Below are 24,890 nucleotides of genomic sequence, written 5' to 3'. Positions count from 1 at the left end.
CAAATTTACAGTTGACATTTTTGCGGCAGACAGCGACTTCTGACCAAATCAACATTACTAATGATAATGTAAACACATCCATCAAACTTGTTGAAATCTGTTAAACAAAAATAAAAAAGGCCAAAATATTCACATTGTGAGTGGTTGATTTTGACTGGTCAAACTCATTTACAATTCAGATTACTCTGTTTTTTCAAGTTCCTGCCATTTAGAATTTATTGTTACATTTATATAACAGCTGAAATAAAATTGCCATTCTTTTCAACTTGGAATTGTGAACCTTGGCTGTTCAACAAGGCTGAACATAAGAGCCCAGAGGTGAGGACTGTCCAGCTCTTTTGCTATTGAACACATTTGACTTAATGTTTAGGTTATCTGGTTGAGAAATGATGCTATGGAATACCCCCTTGGTCTGTTATCTTTTGAAAAGTGTTTTGACATCAGTTAGTAATACATATTTTCTTCCTAAATAAACTGAACTTCTTAATTATTTTCCGTGTTACTCAGGTTGACAAGTATCTGACATCTCGCTAGGTGCATGTTAACATGTTCCACTTTCTGTAGTTAGAAAGAAAAACAATACACAGAAAACGTCACTCTCAAGCGCCGGAAAGGAGGTGGTCTTACGGAGGCTCTAGCTGAGGGGGCTGTGTGTATCTGCAGCTGCTAGATTTGTTCTGAGTTTAATGAAAGCGTCACTGTTTCCATGCTTTAAAGACCAGTGAAGTGCTTCGGACAAAATTCACTTTATATTCGACATTTGAGCGAAGAGTAGCCGTCAGGAGCCACGTTTTAAAGAAAAGTCCGCTCTGTTTGTTCGACGACATGGACTCGGCCAGTCAAGGTAAACATAACAAATCAGTTTGCGGAGGATGGTGACATGTACACATTTGCTGTTATACACCCTTTATTTCTCTTTCTGTTTCTAGTCAGAAGACGTTTGACCGCAGTGAATTTTTGTGGGTGAATACGCCGTGTCCTGAAAGGGTGTGTGTGTGTGTGAGAGAGAAGGGCAGGGTAATATCAGGTTACTCCAGAGACATACAGCATAGAACAGGAACTCCGCTTAACCCAAATCCACACAAATTATATATTACTTGTACATCGCTTGAAAGATATAGCTACATACGGCTTTATGTACCAAAATAACATATATTTTTATATTCTTTATCTTTTCATGACCTTTTTCATCATCTCTGCTCCTTACACTTAGTATGTTTTGTTAAGTATTTTATCCTCCCTCTGGTAATAATACCTTCTGTGTTTTGCTGGTTTTGAATCGAAAATAATCGAACAAAGGCAGGAACAGAATTGGGGAATATTTGTAAATGTGTACAAATTTGTAAATGTCACTAAAACAATGAGCGGGGAATGTGCTGTTGTTGCAGGTTAGTTTTTATGTATGGAGTGTATAAACTGGGGAATAAAGTTCTTAAGCAGTGTTTGCCTACCACACCAAACTATATTTTCTTTCTAAAATTAGTTTTCCATTATTTAAGTTAAGCAACTGTGGCTTTTCATAAACAGTTTCAACACAGAATATCTTTTTCCCGTAATATGTTGCTCTTTTGACAAATAATTGCACATATTGTTTGGTTGGATTTATCCTAAGGAAAATTTGCAAAAAATGAATAAATAAATCAATAAAACATGAGTATACTATGCGATAATACACATTGTTTGCTTATTGTTATAATAGATGAATTACCTCCCTTTAAAAAGTAATTGAGCTTTGTACTGTGTAATGAGAAAGCTGCTGTTTTATTATTGTGCTGTATTGTTGTATAGTTGAGTATTTTATGACTGTATTATTGTAAAAAATTGAGCCTTCCCATGGCCTGTCTGCCACATTAGCTAAGGGTGTGGCAAGTAGTCAGTTTGCTGTTGCTGATCATTATGTATGCAGTTTCAGTCAGCTTTATTGATCCTATAGTCAGTCTATGGGATAGATTGTTGTTGCACATTGTATGTCAGACACATGATGAGCTGTCATGACAGAGCTTAGACTGTGCATGTGTTACTTATGCTTATGATAAAGAGGCATGCCTTTTTTTTTGGTGTGTGTGTGTGTGGGGGGGGGGGGTTCTTTACCATTACCATGCCAATGACATTGAAAAAGCAGAAACAAACTTTCATAAAGCAGAAGGTGGGCTTAGAGCTGGCTTTAATCCTGTTGTAGGTGTTTGTACAGTTAAAGCATGTTGCACATCATGACTATGTAAATAGACAAAGGCATTTAGAAAGCTTTCAGCCTGTCATTAAAATACTCTCTGCTGTTTCAAAATGGGCATGCTCAGGACTGTAGTACTAATACCTTCTCCAGTTGCACATGGCTGGATAAGAGCAGAAGAGAATAATTGTGTGCAGACAGCAAAGCTAAATAACATCTGTCACTCAATTTAAGAAAAAAAAAACAGCAGAAATGAATGCCTTGATTAAGTGCCTGCTCTTATGCTTTATAATATGTATTTCATTTACCTGTTTGTCTTAAGGTTAAGACAAAGTATATTAAGTCTAGAAGATCATATGAGCATGTATTAAAGGGATATGTATTAAGGGTTAGCAGTTGAATATTTTTTTTTAATCACTTTTTAATCTTTGTAATCAAAGTTAGCATCTATTGCTCAAAGGATGTTAATTGAGTTTCTTTGGTATTGTTGAGAAACAAGGAGAAATATTATTGCATTTGGGCCTTTGCTCCATAAATTCTATGAAAATTATTGGTTTAAAAAATGTTGCCACCATGTAATATAGGATGTCCCTTCATTCAGTATGTGTGTTTGTTAATTTGGTATTGTTTTGTTTGTCTTACTTGCTTCTAACATAATTAATTAATTAATTAATTAACTATAAATGCATCTCTCTTTCTCTCTCTCACACACACACACACAGACATCAATCTGAACTCTCCAAATAAAGGCCTGGGCTCCGATTCTCTATCAGACGTGCCAGCAGAAAGGGGTGCATCTGGTGTCGCCCCCGTAACACTCCCCCCAGGACTCACAGAGGAAGAAGCTGAGGAACTGAGGACTGAACTGACCAAGGTAAACAACATGACAACAAGCTGCAACAACTACAATTCCTTTCCTCTGTCCTGCAGCAATATACAAGCTTTCATCCTTGTCTCAGGTGGAGGAAGAGATCCAGACCTTGCGACAAGTGCTGCTAGCCAAAGAACGTCACGCGTCAGAACTGAAGCGCAAACTGGGCCTTAGCACCCTGACTGAACTAAAACAGAATATCTCTAAAGGCTGGCAGGATGTCCAGACTTCTAACGCGTGAGTAGATCTCCTCAAAAATACATTTCTGGTTCGCTATTTCACCTAAAAAGTTTAAAAATGAATTTGGATATGTCCCTGCTAAATAATGCCCTAAGTTCATGGGGTGTAAAAAAAAAAACAGACTGATTTGAAAGTGCATATTGAAATGCATGGATTTTGGATGTTAGATTATTTTTATTTTGATTCATTCTTCTAATGTTCAGTTTCATTGTTTCTTTTGAGTTAATGTTTGGCAAAATATTATTCTCTGTTTACTTTTAACCACAAAGGAACTGTATGCAAATTTATAATTTACTACTATAATTGTTAAATATATCTTACCAAATTGCATCAGTTGGATTTATGAAATTTCAAATTTCATTATGTGCTGAATCTTTATGTACTGAAGTCAGCTATTTAGACCTTTATTCTGTACTGGTGTCATTTGATAAAGGCTTTATTGCTGCTGTTCTTTTAAGTCCTGAATGCTAATCCCTCTGAAGCTTGCAGCACACAACTCTCTCTGGCTTACTCACAGTCCACCTCTTGGTTCATGATGCTGGAAATCAGCTCTCAGACATTAAGGATTTACATATTAAAGGACTAGTAGGACTGGCATGCCTCCTAACAGATAAATGCTTTGAGAGCCATTGTTTTATCAGTTGAATAGAAAGAAGCTCTAGATATGTGAGGCCTGTGGGAGGGTTTTAGTCTGAGTCAGGAATGACTCACAGCTGTTATTCTACTTTAAACTGATTTACCTTGCTGCTTCCTGACTATCAATTTTTCGCACAAAGCCAGCAAGGCTATAACATGTTGAAATATTAGGATGTACCTATCAAAAAAAGATAATGAGTAATGTATTTAGATTTCCTTATTGGTTCCTCTGAAGTAGGAGCTTAGTGGTCCTAAGCGATGCAGCTGCGGAGTATAAACAGTGTTTAGAAATATATTATTATTTGAGGAGTAAATCATTTATGCAGTACTACTGAGTGTATTTCGGTATGTAAAATGAGGTGGATTTCACTGTGTAGAAAACTGACACTTCTCAAAAGGAAAAAGGTGTGGGAAAGACAAACACACACAGGGTCAGACTTTGTTTGACCAGAGACAGCAGAGGCTTTCACTAATGTGCAAAAGTCTCACACAGCCATGTTTTAAGATTTTTTCAGTCTGCTCTTTCAGTTTTTCTTGTCTGTTTAAAAAAAGAGAAAGCTTTGGCAAAAATTATTTGTCAGTTTTTGACCTGGTGTTTGACAGCAATTAATTTTTAAATGAAAATACTGACGTCAAGAATGTGACCAATCAAAATTATTAATCAGGTTCCTGGTTCTAAGATCTGATGGATCAATACATGTTTAAAGCTGTGTTAAAATACTTATTATTCGCACATATCACCTGAATTCTGCATTAATGCATCAATATATTAGCATTTGTTTCTTGTATGGGGTTTGAACATAATACCAATGTATGGGATCAGTCATAAGAACTAAATGACCTGAAATATATTAAGAATACTCTGTGTTAGAACCAATATGTGGCTGAATCCTGTCTTTTTATTATTTGATTGTGACCTAAAATAACAGAATTGACTAAATTACTAGAATGTACCATGACGAGATACGAAAAGTTTTGTAAACAATCTAAAGGTATATTTAACACTCAGTACTAGCTTATTTTAGTATGAACAAAAAGTGTTAGCTTAGGACCAGTGTACGTCAGTAGCTTGTGAGAGGCTTTTCGTTCTAGAGTGTGCTTCCGGTCTTTCAGGCAGTGCTTAACCCTGTGTGTGTTTGTAGATATGTGAGAATGGCAGAGAAGCTGGCTCAGTGGAATGGGAAGATTACTGGATGTGATCTGTGAGTCTGTGTATGGTCTGGCAAATTTGATGTCTGTTTGCTCTCACCTCCGTGTAATACTGGTGCACCAGTGGTTATGACCATTCAGAATGTAGTGTTGGCATGGACATGACCTAACCAGGTTTGACTGTGTGTTTCTTCTTAAATAAAAAGTCAGCCAAATATAGGGATAAACTCATCTTGTTTTTATGTTGTCAGTATAAACAAATTTAGAATTTGAAGTCTGCAACACACTCCAAATATATGGGACAGAAATAACGTTCATGCTGCTTATGTTGTGGTAAATATAGCCAACTGAAAAACTGTTATTTTACACAGTCTGTGCTGCCTCAAGAAATGCAACCAGAAATTCTGTTACACAAGGCGGAAGTCATACATCGGTTCTATGCAGAAACTCTGCTGACTTGGGTGGGCCTGGGCTCATCTCAGATGGTCCAAAATTGAGAGGAAGCATGCTGTGCTCAGCTGAGGCCATGTTTCAGCTTGTTTTCATTAAAAATTGATTTCAACTTCTCTGTGCCAAAGACAAAAGGCACCGTCCTGTTATAAACAAAAATTGCAAAAGCCAACATTTATCATTTTACGAGGGGCGCATCAGTGTCTATAGCATAATTATGTAATTAGTAAGTAAGACTTATATACGTATCTGAGAAGGTAGGCTTGTGTAAGGCAGTGTGCATGTTTGATTGGCCGACTGGAGTCAAGATATGTCTCCTATGGTATGCATAAGGGAAATCACAGCAAGACACTAGTAAAACTTTATCCATTAGTATTGCCAATTTCCAAAACAATTAAAACATGCTTAAGCATGATTCTCTCTGAACAATTTTGCAGGCAACAAATTCTGAACTTGTTTATATTTATAAAATATGATCAAGGTGGTAGGTGAAAACATCAAAATCAAAGATTCATGTTTTTATTGCATTTTACAAACACTCCCAACATTTCTTGAGTTGTTGAATATGAAGTATTTTATTTTATATTAAAAGGCAATTTGTCCAAATATCTCTTAGCCCAGTCACTCAGGAAAGATAAGTTGGGTTTTGAAGTGCCCTTCAGTTCTGCATTGTAGGTTTGTGTAACTAACAGGTAGAGACCATGCACCAATGTTTTATTTAGATGAATTTTGTGATACTAATTGTTAGTCCTAAGCTTACATTACTTTTTAGATATCTTGCACCTCAAGTATAAAATTTATAGAGTGGGACCAGCAGCCTTGTTGCCCTGCCTCCCCCTGCATTTCCAAGAACTTTCACTGCCAATTGCCTAGTCTTTTGGATGTGTTTTTTACACTACATTATTTTAAATAATTGGCTCTTTTAGACGACAACAAACATTGATTGGTTACATATGAGGTAAAGGTCACTTTTTTAACTGACTTTTCCCCAGACTATAACTTGTTTGAAAATTCTGTGCAAGGCTAGCAGTGGTATTCAGGCATTGCTGCTTGTGTATGTGCAGAGAAGAGATACTTTAGTAACCAAAAAGTATCATGTGGTTTTGTGCCTGTAGTAAAATGCTAGGTATTGCAGTCTTTGCTTTTTGTTTATTATTGCTCTTAATATGCTAAGTGTTGATTTGCTTCAGCAACCCTTGCTAACTTGATGCTTTTACACTCCGCCATGGCAGTGACAGCGTATTATGAATCCCTCTGCAGTTACGTGAAACAAAGGCCTTGTGTGTTGTCCTGTTTTTTCTCTTTAGTAGTAGTGGGAGACTGAAACACTGACTCATTGCCTGCCTCAGATAGTTTTTACTCCTCCTCTTCATTGCTTCAATGAAATAGACAGGCTTCTTGTAGTTCTTTCTTTTAGTAGGCAGCATATTCATTCAGTTTTAATGTAATTATTTCTTTCCTGATTGTGACATGTTTTGCTGGTTAAAAGAAAGGAATATCAGCAATAAGGATCTGGAAGCCACATTTTTTTTCACTCTCCAACTTACATTTTTTGAATGTTGACACTATGTTATTAATCTCTAACTGGTTAGTGGTGTAATTTTTCTATATTAGCTTCATAGACTGTTTTTAGTCTGTGCATATTTGTGCTTTTCTTTCCATCCTATTTCATATTGTTCCTGCTTTTACATTTTAGATGAGACTCCTCATGGAGTTAGCAAGATTGAGCACACATTCTGCTACAAAATATCAGGCCGTATCCTTAAATTCCATCCATTCATCCATCCATCCAATATCTGTAACCGCTTGTTCAATTCATGGTCACGGTGGGTCCGGAGCCTACCTGGAATCAATGGGCGCAAGGCGAGAACACACTTAACTCCTCACAGACAGTCACCCTGAGCGGGAATCGAACCCACAACCTCCAGGTCCCTGGAGCTGTGTGACCGCTGCCCCATCCTTAAATTTCACCTCATATTTAATTGCAGTGTCAGGAATTGCAGTTAAAATATTTTTTTATTATTAATTGTATGTGGTAAAATTACCCGTTGCTCCTTGGCGCCCACATGTTTGCCTTAGAAGTCACAACAGTATTTGCTGCTCACTAAACCAAACAAAACACCAAACAGTAACACTCAGGACATTTTGTTATATATTTTTTTATTATCACAGTAGCTGCAGGAATGGCAGAGTTGTGTTAGTATACAATGCTTAATTTCCTGCATGTGGGGTGTGTTAAGGAAGGCATGAAAAAAAAAATCTCTTTTTGAAGGCAGTAGCACATTAATTTGGGAATCTGGAGCTCCTGTTAAATTGCCACAAACTGTGAAATAAGTCAACCAGGCTTGTTTTCTTTTTGTCTGACAACATGGAATAAAATGAACTGTTCTGATTTTTGTTTTGCGAATGTGCTGAGAATTACAATTTATTTTTGGTATTTTTGTGGTCAGGAGTTATGGAGAGTGTTATGATTTTAATGGAGTTTTGTGCATTATATCAGTGTGATACTCAGCTGTGCTTATGCTTTCTGTGCAGCCTACAAACACCAAGATTTGGTTCTGCATGTGAACCTGTGGATTAACACTAGGCTAATGCTTTTAGTGGGGCTTTTCTTCTGTTTCGTACTGTCAAAATAGCTTAATGTAGTGCAGCACACTTCAGCTTAATCTTCATTTAGGGCTGTTAGTATTACTAAAAAATGTAATGTTTGTTGATGAGTTGAAAAATGTATCTTCACATTGGATTGAATTAGCACTCAACACCTTTTGTTGGTGTTGTGTAAAAAGAGGACGCTCGCACCAATAGGATATCATGGATATACTTAAAATGTACATGTGGTAAAAAATTTTGTTTAGCTAGGGCAGGCCTGAACAGGTGTGTAGACAGCTAACTAGCTAACACAGTACTCCAATAATAGTAATAATTTTTTGGGGCAAAATGGCATTACAATAATATATAATGCTTTATTTAGCTGATTTCTGTCGATACCCTAATACAGATTATTGAAAATTGTCCACCGCATGTCTCTTACACTTAATTGAGATTTTTGATACTTTTCCATTTACAGATTATATTATAATTTGTTTGTTTGTTTGGTCTTTGTATTAACAAATAAAAAGCTTTAACAGCCTAAAATTATTTTTGCAATATCCTAATGACTGCCTTTCCCCCGCTTACACACTCCAAAATGCATTATTTACATGTGATGCATTTTAAGTTCTTGCATCTTTTAAGTCTTGCTGATTCAGACATGGAACTGAGATTGCATTGAGTTTTTCTCAGTTATATAGACTGCATGTTTGAATACTTGTGCTAAAAATCATGTCCACAACTGCTGCGTTCTGTAATATTCTATACATGCATGTGATTCTGAATCCCAGATTCATTTGTGCTTGCAAGAGTGAGAATATGAACATGTTCATCCTGTTTGTTTTTAGATATCTTTCAGCCTCTGCCACTCTGGATGACATTGCTCAATCTGAAGTGTGAGTTTTTTATGTTTCATTTGTTCAGAGCTTTTAGGTTTACGTTCTCCCTTTTATTATTTTGATCTATTTTCTCACATATTTCTGTGCTGCGTTCTCTCATGTCGTAGTGGAGAAGTTGTAAAATGCTGTGTCATGGTTGCTTGCTGTGTTTGGGGCTTTTTTTTATGAGATTGCTTAGTTGGCCAATTTTGCTTAGAGAATTGTTTGTGGCGTATGTTAAAGCCGGTATAGCTGCAAATGGGTTTGCTATTAATGTAAGTTTCTTTTATTTTTTTTTAAAGTAATTTATCCATCTGCTGAAGATGTCATGAATCACATCAGAGTCTCCCCCTGTTGGACTTGTTTCTTTATGAACAGCCATATTGACTCACTTTTTTTATGTGCTCTTTTCTCTGCCTCTGTCTTTCACCACTCATCTATCTGTTCTCTACTATCAATCCCGGTTCTCTCATTCTGTCTTTCCATAGGTACAAAAAAACTCAGGAAACACTGTCTCAAGCAGGACAGAAGACCTCTGCTGCCTTTTCCACTGTGGGCTCTGCTATCAGTAGGAAACTGGGAGACATGAGGTAACCTATGAGATTAAAGCAATAGTTCCGTAGAAAAAGAAATAACAATTTAAAAAAATTAGTAGACAAGCTAAAACAGGTTTAGTGAAATTTGCTCCTTTACATTTCCACTCCAGCTATGAGGCTAATATAATTAGTTTTGTACCAATAGAATTTCTCAGTCAACACTCACTTTTTAATGAAGTGATCTAAAATATACTATTAGTGTACACTTTTTGATGTATTGTTAAACATGTCAACAATTAGTATACAGCTGAAAGCTGGACAATAATTCAATATCAAAATTATATATATATATATATATATATATATACACACACAGACCACAATAATTTATTAGTATGGTGTAGGGCCTCCTTTTGCGGCCAATACAGCGTCAGTTCGTCTTGGGAATGACATATACAAGTCCTGCACAGTGGTCAGAGGGATTTTAAGCCATGCTTCTTGCAGGATAGTGGCCAGGTCACTACGTGATGCTGGTGGAGGAAAACGTTTCCTGACTCGCTCCTCCAAAACACCCCACGGCAAATGAATGTGAATTTAAAAAAATGCTGTGTTGAGGAAACAACATGCATTTTAAAAATGCTGCATTCAAGGTTCAATCACACCATCTCTGTGTGTTTTAAAGTAAGAGAGTGAGTGAGTCTGTGTTTAGAAGCACAGTGAGTCAGTCATGTCATGGGACTACTCTGCATCTACTCTGAAGCGCTTCTGCAGTGTGTGTGTGCAGCATTTCTGAAATGTGTTTTTTTTTTTTTTTTTTTTTTTTTTTGGTGACCTGGCCGGCCACATCTCCACTTCTTGCATCCCTCATTTCAGATTAAACACTTCCTCCATGAAATTTCATATCAATATCGGAATTATATTGTACGGACAGAAATTAAGAAATTTATTACAATATGAATTTTGGCAACATTGTCCAGTCCTAAATTAATCATATTTCTCATATCTGCTCCAGCTGTACCCTAAAAATTGATTTATTTTCATTTCAATAATCCTAAGAAAAGGGTATAGTGACGTACTACCACACCATGCAGTCGTAGCAGGACTCTGACTTTTGTCCATGGTTTTTGTCCATTTTTTCTAAGGTAAATTATAAATTGTAATGTGAGAAACTGTAATTCATTGTATATTACTTAACAGCACACTTTGTTTTAGACATATGATATCTTACGCTTCCATTACTTGCTAGTTATATTCACCTTGTTACTCCTGTGAAGAATAAAGGGGAAAAGACTCAAATGTATTATCTAGTAGACAATATGGAGGAAATTTGTATAAATTATATTATTATTATTATTATTATTATTATTATATATTTTTTTTTAACTAGTTTAAGTAAATCTAAGTTTTTGTGTCTATCTCATTCACTCTGTTATTATGCAGTCACCCAGTACTGCTCATTTGCTCTCTTAGTAGAAAAGAGATGGCTCTGTGTTCTCATATACAGTAGCATTAGTGTCCACCTTGTCCGTCACTGTCTGTACCATTATGTTTGTTCTTGCTCATCTGCATGGCCCCACATACTGTTAGTGCTTGCTTTGTAGCTGTTTCAGATGGCGCAAATGCCTTCCTTCCTGAACATTGCCAAGGTCTCTGTGGCTTTGGAACTTCCATGCTTTGTCCTGTATTCTGTTTTTTTGCAGCCGTGATATTAGGCTTTTATTTTTTTTCTCTTTTAATTTCCAAAATCACATAAGGCATAGGCTTGACATTTACAAAAAGTGTCATGTGTCACTTTTCAAGCAGCACTTTATCTATCATCAAATCAAATCAAATTTATTTGTATAGTGCCTTTTACAACTGACGTTGTCACAAAGCAGCTTCACAGTTTCAAAACAGAACATTTAAATCAAAGCCCAATGCAAGAAAGCCGAAGGCGACAGTGGCAAGGAAAAACTCCCTCGAGGCTGGAGGAAGAAACCTTGGGAGGAACCAAGACTCACAAAGGGGACCCATCCTCCTCTGATCAAACTATACATTTTACATTTACATTTATGCATTTGGCAGACGCTTTTATCCAAAGCGACTTACAAAAGAGGATCTAACATTCGAACTACAGCACAAATTATACAAAATACCTTACATTAAGTGCAATATGCCAGGAAGTAATAAGTGCATTAAAGAAAGACATTCAGTGCAAAAGATACTCTCGGAAGAGCTGGGTTTTCAAGGATTTCTTGAATGCAGAGAGGGTTTCTGTTGCTCTGATAGTGCTTGGAAGCTTGTTCCAGCAGCGTGGTACCAGAGATGAGAACAGCCTCGACTGACCTGTACGGGGGGTTGGTCGTGTTAGTAGGCGCTCCTTTGAGGAACGGAGAGGGCGGGCGCTAACGTATGGTTTTAAGAGTCTATTGAGGGAGATGGGAGCAGAACCAGTGAATACTCTGAAGGCCATCATTAGTGATTTAAATTTGATGCGAGCAGCTAAGGGTAGCCAATGCAGCTCAACTAATAGGGGCGTGACATGTGCTCTTTTTGGTTGGTTGAAGACCAGGCGTGCTGCCGCATTCTGGATCATCTGTAGCGGTCTCACAGCACAGGCCGGAAGACCTGTCAGGAGGGCGTTGCAATAGTCTCGACGGGAGATTACTAACGTCTGAACGAGGAGCTGTGTTGTATGTTGAGTTAGGTATGGCCTAATCTTCCTTATGTTGAATAGGGAGAAGCGGCACGATCGAGCTACAGCGGTAACGAGATCTGCGAAGGTCAGCTGGTCATCAACCATGACACCTAGGTTTCTTACAACCTTGGTGGGAGCCACTGATAGGGACCCTAGCTTTAGGGTATAGTTTTTCAAACTATAGATTGAATTTTAAATGATCACCAATGAAGTGTCATTATGCTACATAATAATAATAATAAGGTGAGCAGCTGGTCTGGTCTGGGCTGGTGTGGTGTGGTCTGGTCTGGTCTGGTGTGGTGTGGTGTGGTCTGGTCTGGGCCGCAGGAGAATCCAGCAAACAATCTTCCATCAGTGGGCCATCATTCTCCCAGAAAACAGTAAAACAGTAAAGGGAAGCAGTTAGTTTAGTTGAGTGCAGCAGAGAATAAGAGCATGTGAATATTTTCTTAAGTGTAGTGACGGATCTGACTGTAACAGACTGGGAGGAGGGAAACCAGAAGGAGCTCAGGCAAAGACATCCTTTCGCTCCGAGCAAGAGAAATTGTGAGCACATCATCCAGGTTTACCCTGATTCTCCATGTCCATGAGTTCCTGAAATGACAACCTTAAACTAGACAGAGGTTAGTTGCCAAAGGCTAAACTGAACAAGTGCGTTTTGAGCCTAGACTTATACATAGTGACTGTGTCTGTGTCCCAAACGCTAGCTGGAAGATTGTTCCAGAGCTGAGGGGCTTTGTAGGAGAAGGCTTCCCCCCCGCTGAAGTCTTATGAATTCTGGGTACTAGTAATCTATACTCCATAGAAATGTATTCAATCCTTGAAATGTATTCATGACACCTGATGAAATATTCATCTTATGACTTGCGAAATTCACAGAACCACTTGTACAAATGTCAAATTCGTCAGTCCCACTCTCATAACCCACAAAGATCTTGTAAGAACAAAACAGAAGGACGTTAGAGAAGTAGACTCTTATCTCTGATGAAGTTAAAGCACTCAATTGCCATAGTGTTACTGACAGCCTGTCAGTATGCCTATATCAAAGCCATGTTGGGGGATTAGCTGTAACTCCAGCTGTCCTTCCAAGCAGCTTCTAGCATTACTCTGCAGCCGAGCAAATGCATGTGTGTATCAGATTTTAAAAAAAAGTGTGAAATCTATTAATATCTTTGTCAAAAATCTTATGTGAAGGGACACAGGTTTATCGTCAACACGTGTAGTGGTCATGACAGCCCTATAACTAGATAATGGATTTTTCTGTATTGTATACATTTAATTACTTGTTTAGTTATGTGGTTCATCTCTATGTGCTTGCTCCATACTATCATTTCTGTGTCATTTTATGTATATTTCATGACTATTTTTCCTCTCCTGACAATATTTAACTGTAAATTTATATTGGACAGGCTAATCAACTCCCTGTAATGAACTTGGCTTCACTTAATACTTCATATCCCTGTTGTTTTTGCCCTTTTTTCTGCCTGCACTGACTTTGCCAGATGCCTAATGCTCACCCTGGTTGGTTGTGTTTCCCTTTTTCTTTTTTTTTTCTTTTAATCGCTGCACCTGATTGGCCCACAGAGCTCTGCCTTTCTCTAACTCCTTTGGGTAAGAATTATTACTAAAACAAAAAAAATTAGCTGATTTATTAATGTAATAAGCTGCCCCTAGATGCAAAAAACTGTAATAATGTAGTTCATCTATTGCAATTAAAGACTAAGTCCCAGCTTTAGGTGCTTTCACAGCCAGTGTTTCCTCACTGCAATAATAGCAACATTTTTATATATATATATATATATATATATTTTTTTTTTTTTTAAACCGATCCAATTTGTGAAAGAATTATTCTTAACCTATATTCTTTTTTTTTTAATTATTATTTGCTCTGCTTGCTTCTCCAGCTGGTTGCATCTGCATGGTATATAGTTAGATAAAACTGCATAGAGAATAATAGATACACTTGAAGTTTAACTGGCTGAATATTCTCACCACAAACATGCAATTAGGTGCTGATAAAAATTAAAAAAAAATAAAAAAGAGTAGTGGCTTTGCTATGCCTACTGATTTGAATGTTTCTGCTTGCTTGTTAACAATGGCACCTCTTGTTCCTTTTAATGCTCTCAAAGTAGCAACTACTCCATTCGCCATTCGATAAGTATGCCCGCCATGAGGTAAAGTATATCAGGTCAACTACAGTAATAATAATAATTTACTTTTTGGTCTTGGAGCACTGTCCCAATGAAGTACATTTAAATGCTATACATATTAAAGGATAAAAAAATACACACAGTACTGTGCAAAGGTTTTAGGCACCAGAGATTTTGAGATTTAAAAAAAGCTATTTATCTGAGTAGTGTTTATTTGCTAAAACAAAAAAACAAACCACAAATACCACATTAGAAAAACCACATTAGAATAAAACCAAATAATATTGTTCCAGTAAGTGTGATATTCTGTGTGTGAATGTGTTGGTTTAACTTTTTTATAAATCTCTCCTCATGGCAGTCTGTGTTATTTGAGGTTATCATCCCATACCTAGTTTAACCGGTTAATAAATAATGATTTAAAAATAACGTGTGCTGTTGATTTTTAACAAATTCATGCAACCAAGGAGAATCTTAACAAAATGATGTTCTTCAAAATTACACCTACTACTTTATTTTATTTTATTTATTTTTTTACTGAGAAGGCATTAGTTTAAATATATATAATTATCTTAGGTGCCTAAGACTTCTGCACAATACTGTATTTATTTGCTTGCTTTTATTGTTAACATTATAGCCTAATGAATATTTTTATCGTGCAATACCTAATAATCTGCAAATTAAAATGTGTTATGTCAAATTTATTTTGTGTCTGTGAATTAAGTTTCAGCATTTTGATGTTTGTGAGTATATTCAGTTGCTCTAAAAGGGACTTCTCAGCTTCTCTCAACTGTTGAATAACATTTCAATGCTTTATTTTGTTAGGAATTCCCCAACCTTCAAATCATTTGAAGACAAATTTGGAAACATCAAGGTAAGATTTCAAAAGGGCTAGTTATTTAATTTGGACAATAATTTCTCTGCCAACTGAATCAAAATACAGTTAGGATAGATGCTAAAAACTAAACAAAATAATACAAAAAAAAACCTGGAGCTGATTTGTTTTCCTTCATTTTTCAAACCTCACACTGTGAATATTATAGATTTGTTTGTAGATTTGATATAGTATTACATAGTCAATGTACTATTCATAATCAGTAATGGCCCACTACTTTTTGCCATAATGTGAGTTTCAGGTATTTACTTATTGTGTAATGTCTGGCTTTCAGCTTATGCCTGGCCTGTAGGCTTTCTAATAATCACTCATGGTTATTTTTGCAGTCTAAGGTTGTTGGTGGGAGGACTGAAAATGGCGATGGCATCCAGTCTCCAATCGAATCCAACCCTGTGCAGGACAAAGCTCCATTCTAAGACTAGGCACTCGCAACTGGACACATTTCATCTCTTAGTGAAGCCTGAAACTCTACCGCCACCATCACTGCTCACACTCTTTCTCTATCCACCTCTCCCTCTCTACTTCAACCCCTCTTTCACACTTCACCAAGGTTTGCATGTCTCACCTCCTCACTCATACAGACGCAAAAAAACACATGCACACTACAGCTTACATGACATGAAGTCATTCAAAGAGGTTGTATAAAAAGAGAAAAAAAATTAAACCATTTTGTATTATAAAATATTTTACACTGCTTTGCATAATGTTTTTACATAACTTTTACCTATATAAGAAAATATATGAATACAAATAACTATATTTAAACTCTACTGCCAAGCAGCATTCATCAGATGGTTCAGGGGTAAAAGAGAGGAAAATGTCAAAACTACACACGAGAGGAACTTGCTGCAGTATTCTATGCTGCTGATCATTATTTGAGTCCATGTTTTTACTCAAAGTACAATGTGAAGCGATGCTTTGCTGTACATTTGGTGAATGTCTAATCCTCTCTATTTGCCTTACACTTGCACACTTGCTATTTCACCTAATTTTTTTTGCTGGTCAGAGCATGTTACATTAAGCTTTTTTCCCTTTCCTGATCCTAATTTGCCCAATTTGTTTGGTAGGTTTCTGGTATGAAATTTATAGTTATTGGTTTTTGTTTTACGTTTTGTCCAGATTAGGGTCTGCCAGGCTTTGCTTTGTGCCATTGTTTTACCAGCACCCTACGGCCAATTAAAGACCTTTTGCTGTTGAAACAAAGAGCTGTTTTCCAACTCTCAATTATACTAACTACCACACAAGTGTCAATATTGAATATAGCCCTTGCGCTAGCCTGCACTAACCCCAACATTTAAAACACTGTCTGAAGACCAATGGTGTCAAAATTCCAGTTTTATTATTTACATTGATATACAGGACTGCAGCTGTAAGCAGTTTGTATGGTAGCACAGTCACATTTTAATGTAAAACCTAATGAGTTGGATTGTGTTGTTAGCCAAATTGTTTTCCCTCTCTTTTTCAGATAAATTGTTCAGGCTTTTTATTTTGCCTCTTTTCTTCTTTTTCAGCGTTATCACTTTTCTGTGTATCATTGGGTTTAAGTATTTCTGTAGTTTACAACTGATCATAGACTGATCTGAATTTCAACGAATTCATTTTGATAGTTTGCCAGAAATATGTACATCTGTGCTGCAAGTATAATACAGCTGGGGAAGTTGATATTTTGGGATTCATCTAATTACATTAATAGGGTAGGTGACTCGAGCTGTAGCTGTTATCACAAAGAGAATGATGTAGTAGATCAAGCATGTTTTCTGAGGGAAACGCACCATTGAGCTACATATGTGCAAATGGGACTGGCTGTTGTAGAGAGCACGTGCACCATAGCTTTAAATTAGGGATCGTAGCTTAGGTAGGTGTACAATATGAAAGGGTTTTTGAGACAGTTGTGGCATACTTATCATTTATGTTCATGTCTGTGTTTGTATATCAATAAAGCATTCCTTCAGATGACAAGTTTTATTTTGCCGGTTGCTTCCGTGTGTGTGTGTAATTGCCACTAGATGGTAGCATAATTGCAAAGGGCGGGTAGAGATTTCAGAAACACACTGCTCAAAAAGATCAAAGGGAACTCTTAAACAACACAATGTAACTCCAAGTCAATCACACTTCAGTGAAATCAACCTGTCCAGTTAGGAAATAACACTGATTGTGAATCAGTTTCACCTGCTGTTGTGCAAATGGAACGGACAACAGGTAGAAATGAGAGGCAATTAGCAAGACATCCCCTATAAAGGAGTGGTTCTGCAGGTGGTGACCACAGACCATTTCTCTGTTCTCATTCTTTCTGGCTGATGTTTTGGTCACTTTTGCATTCTATCAGTCCTTTCACCCATAGAGGTAGCTTGAGGCAGTGTCTACAACCCACAGAAGCTGCTCAGGTAGTGCAGCTCATCCAGGACAGCACATCAATGCGAGCTGTGGCAAGAAGGTTTGCTGTGTCTGTCAGCACAGTGTCCAGAGCATGAAGCAGATACCAGGAGAGGTGGAGGGGGTTGTAGGAGGGCAACAACCCAGCAGCAGGAACACTACCTCCTCCTATGTGCAAGGAGGAAAGGGAGGAACAGTGCCAGAGCCCTGAATAATGACCTCCAGCAGGCCACTAATATCCATGTTTCTGTGCAAACACAGAAACAGACTCCATGCGGGCCCAACGTCCACAAGAGCTTACAGCCCAACACTGCAGGCCTATGGGCATTTAGCAGAGAACACCAAGATTGGCAGTTTTGACGTTGCCGCCCCGAGCTCGTCACGGATGAGAGCAGGTTCACACTGAGCACATATGAAAGAGTCTGGAGACTCCATGTAGAACATTCTGCTGCTTGTAACGTCCTCCAGTATGACCAGCTTAGGTACTGGGATGAGCTCCTATGCTGGTGCAGTGGGCCCTGGGTTCTTTCTGAAGCATGATGAATGCTATATATATGTGTGTGTGTGTATTTATTTATTCGTTATTGCCACTTGTGAATAGTCTGCTGTGATGTCCAGAAATGAAAAGTGTTTTAATTTACAATTGCGCAATTGTATAACCCAAAGCTTTAAAAACTTTATTTTTCATACAAGTTTTTTTTGAGGAAATGGCTGTCCCTTTTCCACAGAATTGTATTTTAAAGTATGATTGGTTTTAAATTGTTGGCCTGCTGCCTAAGTACATACAAAATGAAATGTCTCTCGAATAATATTTGCGTTAATTTATTTCCACGTGGCCATCTACCATTCCCTAGCCCAGGGGGTCCTCAAACTCTTTCATTAAAGAGCCAGCTCACCGTTTTTCAATCTTTCCGGGGGAGGCCGGTGTTACACCAAGTTCTGTGACCCTAGAGGGCGCTACTTCACAGCCTTGGCATAGGGGGATACCATTCCTGACAGCTGCCGTCAGAATTTGTGACCCCACTGAATATCCACATAAACCTTATAAACATTCCTGTTTAAGTACATCTATGTCATTAATATTCAGTGGGGTCACAAATTCTGACGACAGCTGTGAGGAGTTGTATCCCTCCTGTTGGACATGTGGTAGGGTCACAAAACAAAAACGGTCACAGAATTCGTTGTAACACCAGACTGCAGCCGGGGATGAATACATCTAGGAAAAAAACACTATATACATGTCATGACTATTGTGAAGTTAAAGTTGTTTATATTTCGAAACTAAAAACATACTATTTAAAGTCACCGTGGAGTGATGTGTGGCAGTTCGTTCTGCTTGTGCATCTACATTAAGTTTTACAGTACACGTGTGTGATCGCACAGGGAACACTTCTCGCTAAAAACTGCAGATACTGAATCTCCAAAAGAGCTGGATTGAACCGTAAATGGTGGCACTGTTTCTTAATCAATACGAGACGTGGACGGCGTCTCCTCACGTCGGGGAGAAACGACAAAGGCACAATCCTGTTAGTGGCTTGGTTTCGGGAGGCGGGACTCGGAGTAGAGAACGAGACCTTAAATGTTTCTACGAAATACATTCACTAGATACCGACGAAGCGTTGCATTGTAAAATTTCCCGATTGCGAGAGACAAGTCAGTAGTCGCTGGATTGGTACAGATACACGTCCATTCCGTTTCTACCAAAACATGCCCTTGGCCAGACCACTTTGCTGCTGTAGTTAAAGGGGCCGCTAAAATAAAAGTAGCGGGCCGTAGTTTGAAGACCCCTGTCCTAGTCCAATGTTTCTCAACAACTGGGTCATGGACCACACGTGGGCTGCAACATTTCTGGTGGTCTTCATACATTTAACATGCATTTTGGAATGTAGCTTAATTGACTTGAATGAAATAAACCGGTCTTAAGCAATATTATAAACACTTCATCAACAATGTATTAATTAATGGAATATGGTTTTAAGCAAAATCTTGAACAGGTTCTGAACTCTTCTGAAATTAAACTTTAGGTTCATCCTGTTTAGGATAATATAAAAAAAAATAACAAACTGAATCATTTCCATACAACAAATTCCTACAGCCTAAAATGTAATCATTGCCTATTTTGAAGTTAAAACGGTTGCAACAGAAAATGTGGGTAGTACATTAAATGCTGATATCACCTGCTCCGTTAATGTACGTGTAGGACAATCCCATTATTAAATACGTAAAACGACTGTTCCCTGACCGGGAATCGAACCCGGGCCGCGGCGGTGAGAGCGCCGAATCCTAACCACTAGACCACCAGGGACTGTACGAACACCTTCACTGAGGAGCAATAATATCGGAATACAATATGAATTCATACATATTAATGTTCCGCTAAGTAGTGGTTTAACAGCTGGCTAATGGATGAGACAATGTTTACCACATTTTCAGGTTTTACACATCTTCTTAGCTCTCTACAAAACCAAAAACAAACAAACAAAGAGCACCGAGAAGGAGGTTACCGAGCTGGTTTGAGCCAGTTTGGACACAAGGAGGTTCTAGCTGACGTCACTCACTCATATAAAGTGGCGCTGTGGGCTGTTATTTTTACACAGCATTGCGGTATCTTCACTGGACGTGGAGGATTTCAGACTCCCAAACCTTTTCAAATGGGCCCCGTCGCCTAGCGTTTCCTCCCCAAAGCCTCCGACTGAGTTGCACAGGGTGCTATAACAACAACAGCACGAACGGACGAAGGTAAGTTCAGACTGGTGAACACTTTCCTCTTTTAATTCTAGGACGTGTCAGCGGTCGCTCTAGGGGTGGTGGTAATGTAAGTGTGGAAGCTGTGTTTGTGTTCTGTGTTCGGTTCAGCTAGTGGTTTAAGATAAAAACAAACATCGACTCGACAGACTAGCTCCTTAGAATAGCAAACGGAATAAAATCCATTTTTATGGATGGGGCCATTTGTGGGCGAAACCGTTATAGAACCGTTTGTTCCATCTCGAGGAGGAATGTAAACACATGCATTGAGAAGCCATGATGTTTTTTTCCAAATCCAACAACAGCTTGTCTATTTGATTCAATCTGTTTCGGAAAATCTAAGTCTTTTAATTAAATACGTGTAAAATCGTCTTGTGGAATATCAGCTACTATTGTAATGCCTTTTAAAAAGTCAGTTTTTTATTTAAGAGTGAATTCTCATTTGTTTACGTGCAGTTTGTCAGCATTATTTGCATGGATTTTGTAACATTTCCACAAGTTTCTATGGTTTTATTGATAGATAACTGTAACCATTTCTCATCTCTGCTTTCAGGGATACCATCTAAGGTCTGGTTAACAAGTCTGGAGCATGGCAGCAATCCCAGCTAGCGGTTCTCTCGTAGCCACCCATGACTATTACCGAAGTATGTGCCTTGCAGAACAGTGGCATTGCTTATTCACAGTTAAGTTTAATAGAATTTTCACGTTGATGAACTTATCTGTCTCTTTCCAGGGCGCTTGGGCTCTACCTCTAGTAGCAGCTCATGTGGCAGTTCGGAGTACAGCGGGGAGGTTATTCCACATCACCCAGGTGAGCATGCTGACTTGCAGATTATTTTTAGGACATGTTATTGCAACATGTTTGAACGTTTCTAGACGCTTCACCCACATCAAAATTCTAGTGACATAAGGGTGTCTGTTTGAGCAACACAGTTTCAAGGTAATCAGTTATTGAGAAAGTCACCTGCAAAACTGTCATTGACTCCCTTAGTAAATTTGATTGTCTATTTTTGGAAGCTTCTGATAGTTATTTGGCTAGAGTACACTTTTCAGCAGTTTGACAGAACATACTTTGACCCTGACAACACACAATTTTCATGATTGTTCAGGGATTTGTTCCTGTTACACATAGCCCTTATTTTTGTATTGTGTCATTTGCTTGGTCAAACTCTTCTCATTGTATTCGTTGTCCCTCTGCTATAGGTCTGCCCAAGCAGGACTCTGGTCACTGGTGGTCAAGTTTCTTCTTTGGGAAGCAAAACCAGCCAGGAATGGGCACTCTGACTGAGGAGGCACAGCAGAAGTGAGTCGCTCTGCTTTGTTTGCCTTTTTTAATTATTTGAATGTAGCACATAATGTGCTGATGTATTTTTCTTGTGTAACCCTCTCTATTTGGTTGTGTGCAGGTCAGGAGTAATGAGTGTGAGTGATGGGCAGGTGATGTGCATTGCCCGGGATATGGTGATGAAGAGGCAGGCCAGTGAGAGTAGCGATACTGGGAAGTCGGAGGTGGGGAGCTCTCCCCCTTCTTAAGTCCATCTTAGGGGACCAGCGCTAGGGGACGGAAATGGCTCTTTTTTTTTTTTTTTTTTTTTTTTTTTTTAACTTGTGTTTTTTGTTAAATATTATTTGTAGTATAGGTTGCTTTTTAGTATTGTTTGTTTATATTCACCATTTTATATGTTTGACTTGAAATAACCTAAAAGTGAAGGTTTTTTGTACATTTATACACATCTGTAACACTGTGGTTGATTTTTAAAATGTTTTTGTTACTTTTTCCACTGTCACCCTGTGTTCACAGAAACAATAAAAGTCTTAAGCAGCCAAATATGTTCTTTTTATTTATATATATATATATATATATATATATATTTACGCAAGAATGATAGGAAGGTGGAGAAACCAATACAAACCAAAAAATGGAGAATTAACTATGACCAAAAGTTAAAATTTTCAAAACCTGGGGGCCTCATATTTCCCCAAACCTTTTGATTTTTCACATTATTTGGAGATAAACTTATTAGGTTTAGGCAAATTATTCTGAAAGCATGGAACAAAACCTAAAATGCTAGAGTGATTAGATGTAATCCAGATGTAATGACTATTATTTGGATAAATGCCTAGATTCAGAACCTCCTTGTACAGAAAGAAAGATCCCAGTATATCTGTTTCTGCAGTGCTGTCAGAGACCAAAAACCATTAAATAACTAGAATATTAATGTCGCTTTAGTGAACTCTCCTACAGAATTTCCACTCTGCAAACTTCAATTCATTTTGAAAGTGCTCCACAAATATTTTAAATATCCAAACAAAACATATTTAGCACAATGTAGAATATTAATGGAACAGTAAATGAGTTCTGTGTTAACTACATACTGAAGAACATAAGTCAGTGGCATGGAACTGCACAAAAATTAATCTTCTTCAACAGGTTTTTTTTTCAGCAACATGAACAATAGATTTATAGTAAATAAAAGTTGTGTTCTGTGAAATATTACTCTAAACTATGTCATGAACACCTTTTAACAACCAATGAAATTCCATTTCCAAGAAGAAATCACAAGATATTTGCATGCATGGGCCATTTAATATAATATTCAACATTTAAATACTCAAGGATTAAAAAAATCACAAAAGACTTTTTGGAAATTTAAATAATAATAATTATAATAATAATAATTGTGACTATTATCTACAATTTAAATAAAAAAATTCATTTGACATTAATATGACATGTTCAGCTGCATTATCAGTTATATTGCCCGATAACCATAAATAACATAAATCTCACCATACTAATGAAGTGATTCAACTAAGAATATATAAGATTTTACAGGTTATAAACAAACTGGAGTCATTTTACAATTGATATAATTGTCTTTCATGAAAACTCAATACAAAAATGTTCAGTAACTGCACATATAGTCTTATGTATTCAGGCTGATTTCCACAAAACATGGCTTTATGCAATAAATAAGAGAGCAATACACTGTTCTATAGCCTTTCTTGAGGTCAGTATAAAATAAAGCTGTATTTTCAGATGTATTACCTGATAACCATAGGATCAGTTTTCCTTTATCATGTTAGTTTTTTTTCCACTAAATATTAACATGATTCTACAGCTTGTATAAAACCTAGAAATTTTTCAAGTGATTTAAGTGTTTTTCATAAAAGGTCAACAAATACAAAAAGTTAAATAAATAGTCATATTTATTTTTAGAAATATTATTTATATTTTAATGTACCAATAACATTCATTTTCTACAAAGAAATCACTGAATATCTGATATCACATGCACATTCATTATAAAACACTTCTAAGAGTTTTTATTGAAAATGTAAATAACTACAATTTCTTTTTGAAGAACGTCCCCCATTTTAGAAAATACATTTCTTTTTCTCCAAGGTTTGAAGGAAAATAATTTCTCAATACTCTTACATCAGAATTGAGTCCTAAAAATAATAATTATTATTAAAAAAGAGCAAGGAAATAACTTTTAGTGCTTTAAAAACAAAACAAAAAAATCAGTGTAGGGTTCTTTTAAGGAACATTTATGTAAAATAAGTGAACACAATAATGTGAACATACAAGTGTAAATGTTAATAGATTATGGATTAATGAATCACACAATGCATATGCACCATAACAGATTATTGATTACTGAATTACATAACACAAATGCTCCATAAATATTAAAGATGTATCACTGTACATCCTTGTCATGTTGTCATGAATCATTTAGGAACTTTTATCTAAATAAGTGAATGTGGCCAAACTGTTGAATGTCACTGTTGCCACAGAAACATTTTTGTTGTTGTTTTAATTTGTTTGTTTGTTTGTTTATTGAAAACACCAACTATTTATATACTACTTTGATTATATCATCAACAGTTCAAATTTCAAAGGTGATGAACTAATAAAAATAATTTATATTTTTGTGATGTTGCAGAAAATGAATGGCACAGGGTGATGAACTGCAAAAAAAGGTTTGTTTTACAGTCACATTATATCAAAGGCACATAAGGAAACAGAACTCAGACAGAGCAAACATGACTGCCCTAAAAATGATGAGTGCTTGTATAAATCCTTACTACAAAGTACCTTCCTTTTCCTATGTGTAGACAGATTTTCCGGGTCACTGAGGGCTGATGGAGGGAGAGATGGAAAAGGTTTTTACCTCTCTGTGCTGACACAGTTCTTCATTTATTTCCATCCCTATTCCTCTATGCTTGGCAACAAGTCCATGCTTGGAGACTGGGGGTAAAAAGCCAGAAGCCTAAAGCCCCTACAGATGTGTGAATGCAAGACTAAGTCTCTCAAAGACTCTGACTAGCCATACAAATTTAGGTGTAGTTTTATAATCTGCATAGAATAGTATAACATTTATTCAGCATAGCTGCATTTAATTTTTACATGCTCATTGCAAAGCATCAGCTAGATGGGTATAAAGACAGCACCAGCCTCTGGAGCACTGGAGTAATGGAGCTCCATCCAATATCGAGGATATGTTGTAGTTGCTTTTGTGATTCACAA

General features: G+C 37.1%; 2 protein-coding genes and 1 non-coding gene across 8 annotated transcripts; 2 read left to right on the top strand and 1 right to left on the bottom strand.

The window, feature by feature from the left end:
• The first annotated feature begins 597 nt into the window (after nt 1–597).
• tpd52l2b (tpd52 like 2b) lies at nt 598–16,441 on the top strand. 6 transcript variants are annotated; one of them, XM_066670811.1, is made up of 9 exons: nt 598–844; nt 2,893–3,044; nt 3,130–3,278; nt 8,954–9,001; nt 9,472–9,573; nt 13,781–13,807; nt 14,329–14,370; nt 15,169–15,217; nt 15,565–16,441. In XM_066670811.1, exons 1-9 carry the CDS (start codon nt 826–828, stop codon nt 15,652–15,654), a joined length of 678 nt encoding a protein of 225 aa, XP_066526908.1. In that variant the 5' UTR covers nt 598–825; the 3' UTR covers nt 15,655–16,441. The 6 variants fall into 6 exon arrangements, with proteins under 6 accessions (XP_066526908.1, XP_066526907.1, XP_066526910.1 ...); XM_066670810.1 differs by having other exon boundaries at nt 14,326–14,370; XM_066670813.1 differs by lacking the exon at nt 8,954–9,001 and having other exon boundaries at nt 599–844.
• Nucleotides 16,442–19,844: 3,403 nt separating this feature from the next.
• On the bottom strand, nt 19,845–19,916 carry trnae-cuc (transfer RNA glutamic acid (anticodon CUC)). Its single transcript has one exon. It is a non-coding gene; the product is annotated as a tRNA-Glu (tRNA).
• A 276-nt stretch (nt 19,917–20,192) lies between these two features.
• On the top strand, nt 20,193–22,178 carry ppdpfb (pancreatic progenitor cell differentiation and proliferation factor b). Its single transcript, XM_066672567.1, has 5 exons — nt 20,193–20,350; nt 20,910–21,000; nt 21,090–21,167; nt 21,560–21,659; nt 21,763–22,178. Exons 2-5 carry the CDS (start codon nt 20,946–20,948, stop codon nt 21,887–21,889), a joined length of 360 nt encoding a protein of 119 aa, XP_066528664.1. The 5' UTR covers nt 20,193–20,350; nt 20,910–20,945; the 3' UTR covers nt 21,890–22,178.
• The last annotated feature ends 2,712 nt before the right edge of the window (nt 22,179–24,890 follow it).

The sequence above is a fragment of the Hoplias malabaricus genome, chromosome 5 (genome assembly GCF_029633855.1).
Source record: "Hoplias malabaricus isolate fHopMal1 chromosome 5, fHopMal1.hap1, whole genome shotgun sequence".
Lineage (NCBI taxonomy): Eukaryota > Metazoa > Chordata > Actinopteri > Characiformes > Erythrinidae > Hoplias > Hoplias malabaricus.
This window is presented reverse-complemented; position numbering and strand designations above follow the sequence as displayed.

Bases quoted from the DNA above. Each gene is read 5' to 3' on its own strand.
- tpd52l2b (XM_066670810.1), top strand. The intron at 13,808-14,325 runs GTAAGAATTATT...ATGCTCTCAAAG, and splicing joins CCTTTCTCTAACTCCTTTGG to TAGCAACTACTCCATTCGCC. The intron at 15,218-15,564 runs GTAAGATTTCAA...TTATTTTTGCAG, and splicing joins ACAAATTTGGAAACATCAAG to TCTAAGGTTGTTGGTGGGAG.
- ppdpfb (XM_066672567.1), top strand. From the start codon at position 20,946: ATGGCAGCAATCCCAGCTAGCGGTTCTCTCGTAGCCACCCATGACTAT. The intron at 21,168-21,559 runs GTGAGCATGCTG...CCTCTGCTATAG, and splicing joins GGTTATTCCACATCACCCAG to GTCTGCCCAAGCAGGACTCT. The intron at 21,660-21,762 runs GTGAGTCGCTCT...GGTTGTGTGCAG, and splicing joins ACTGAGGAGGCACAGCAGAA to GTCAGGAGTAATGAGTGTGA.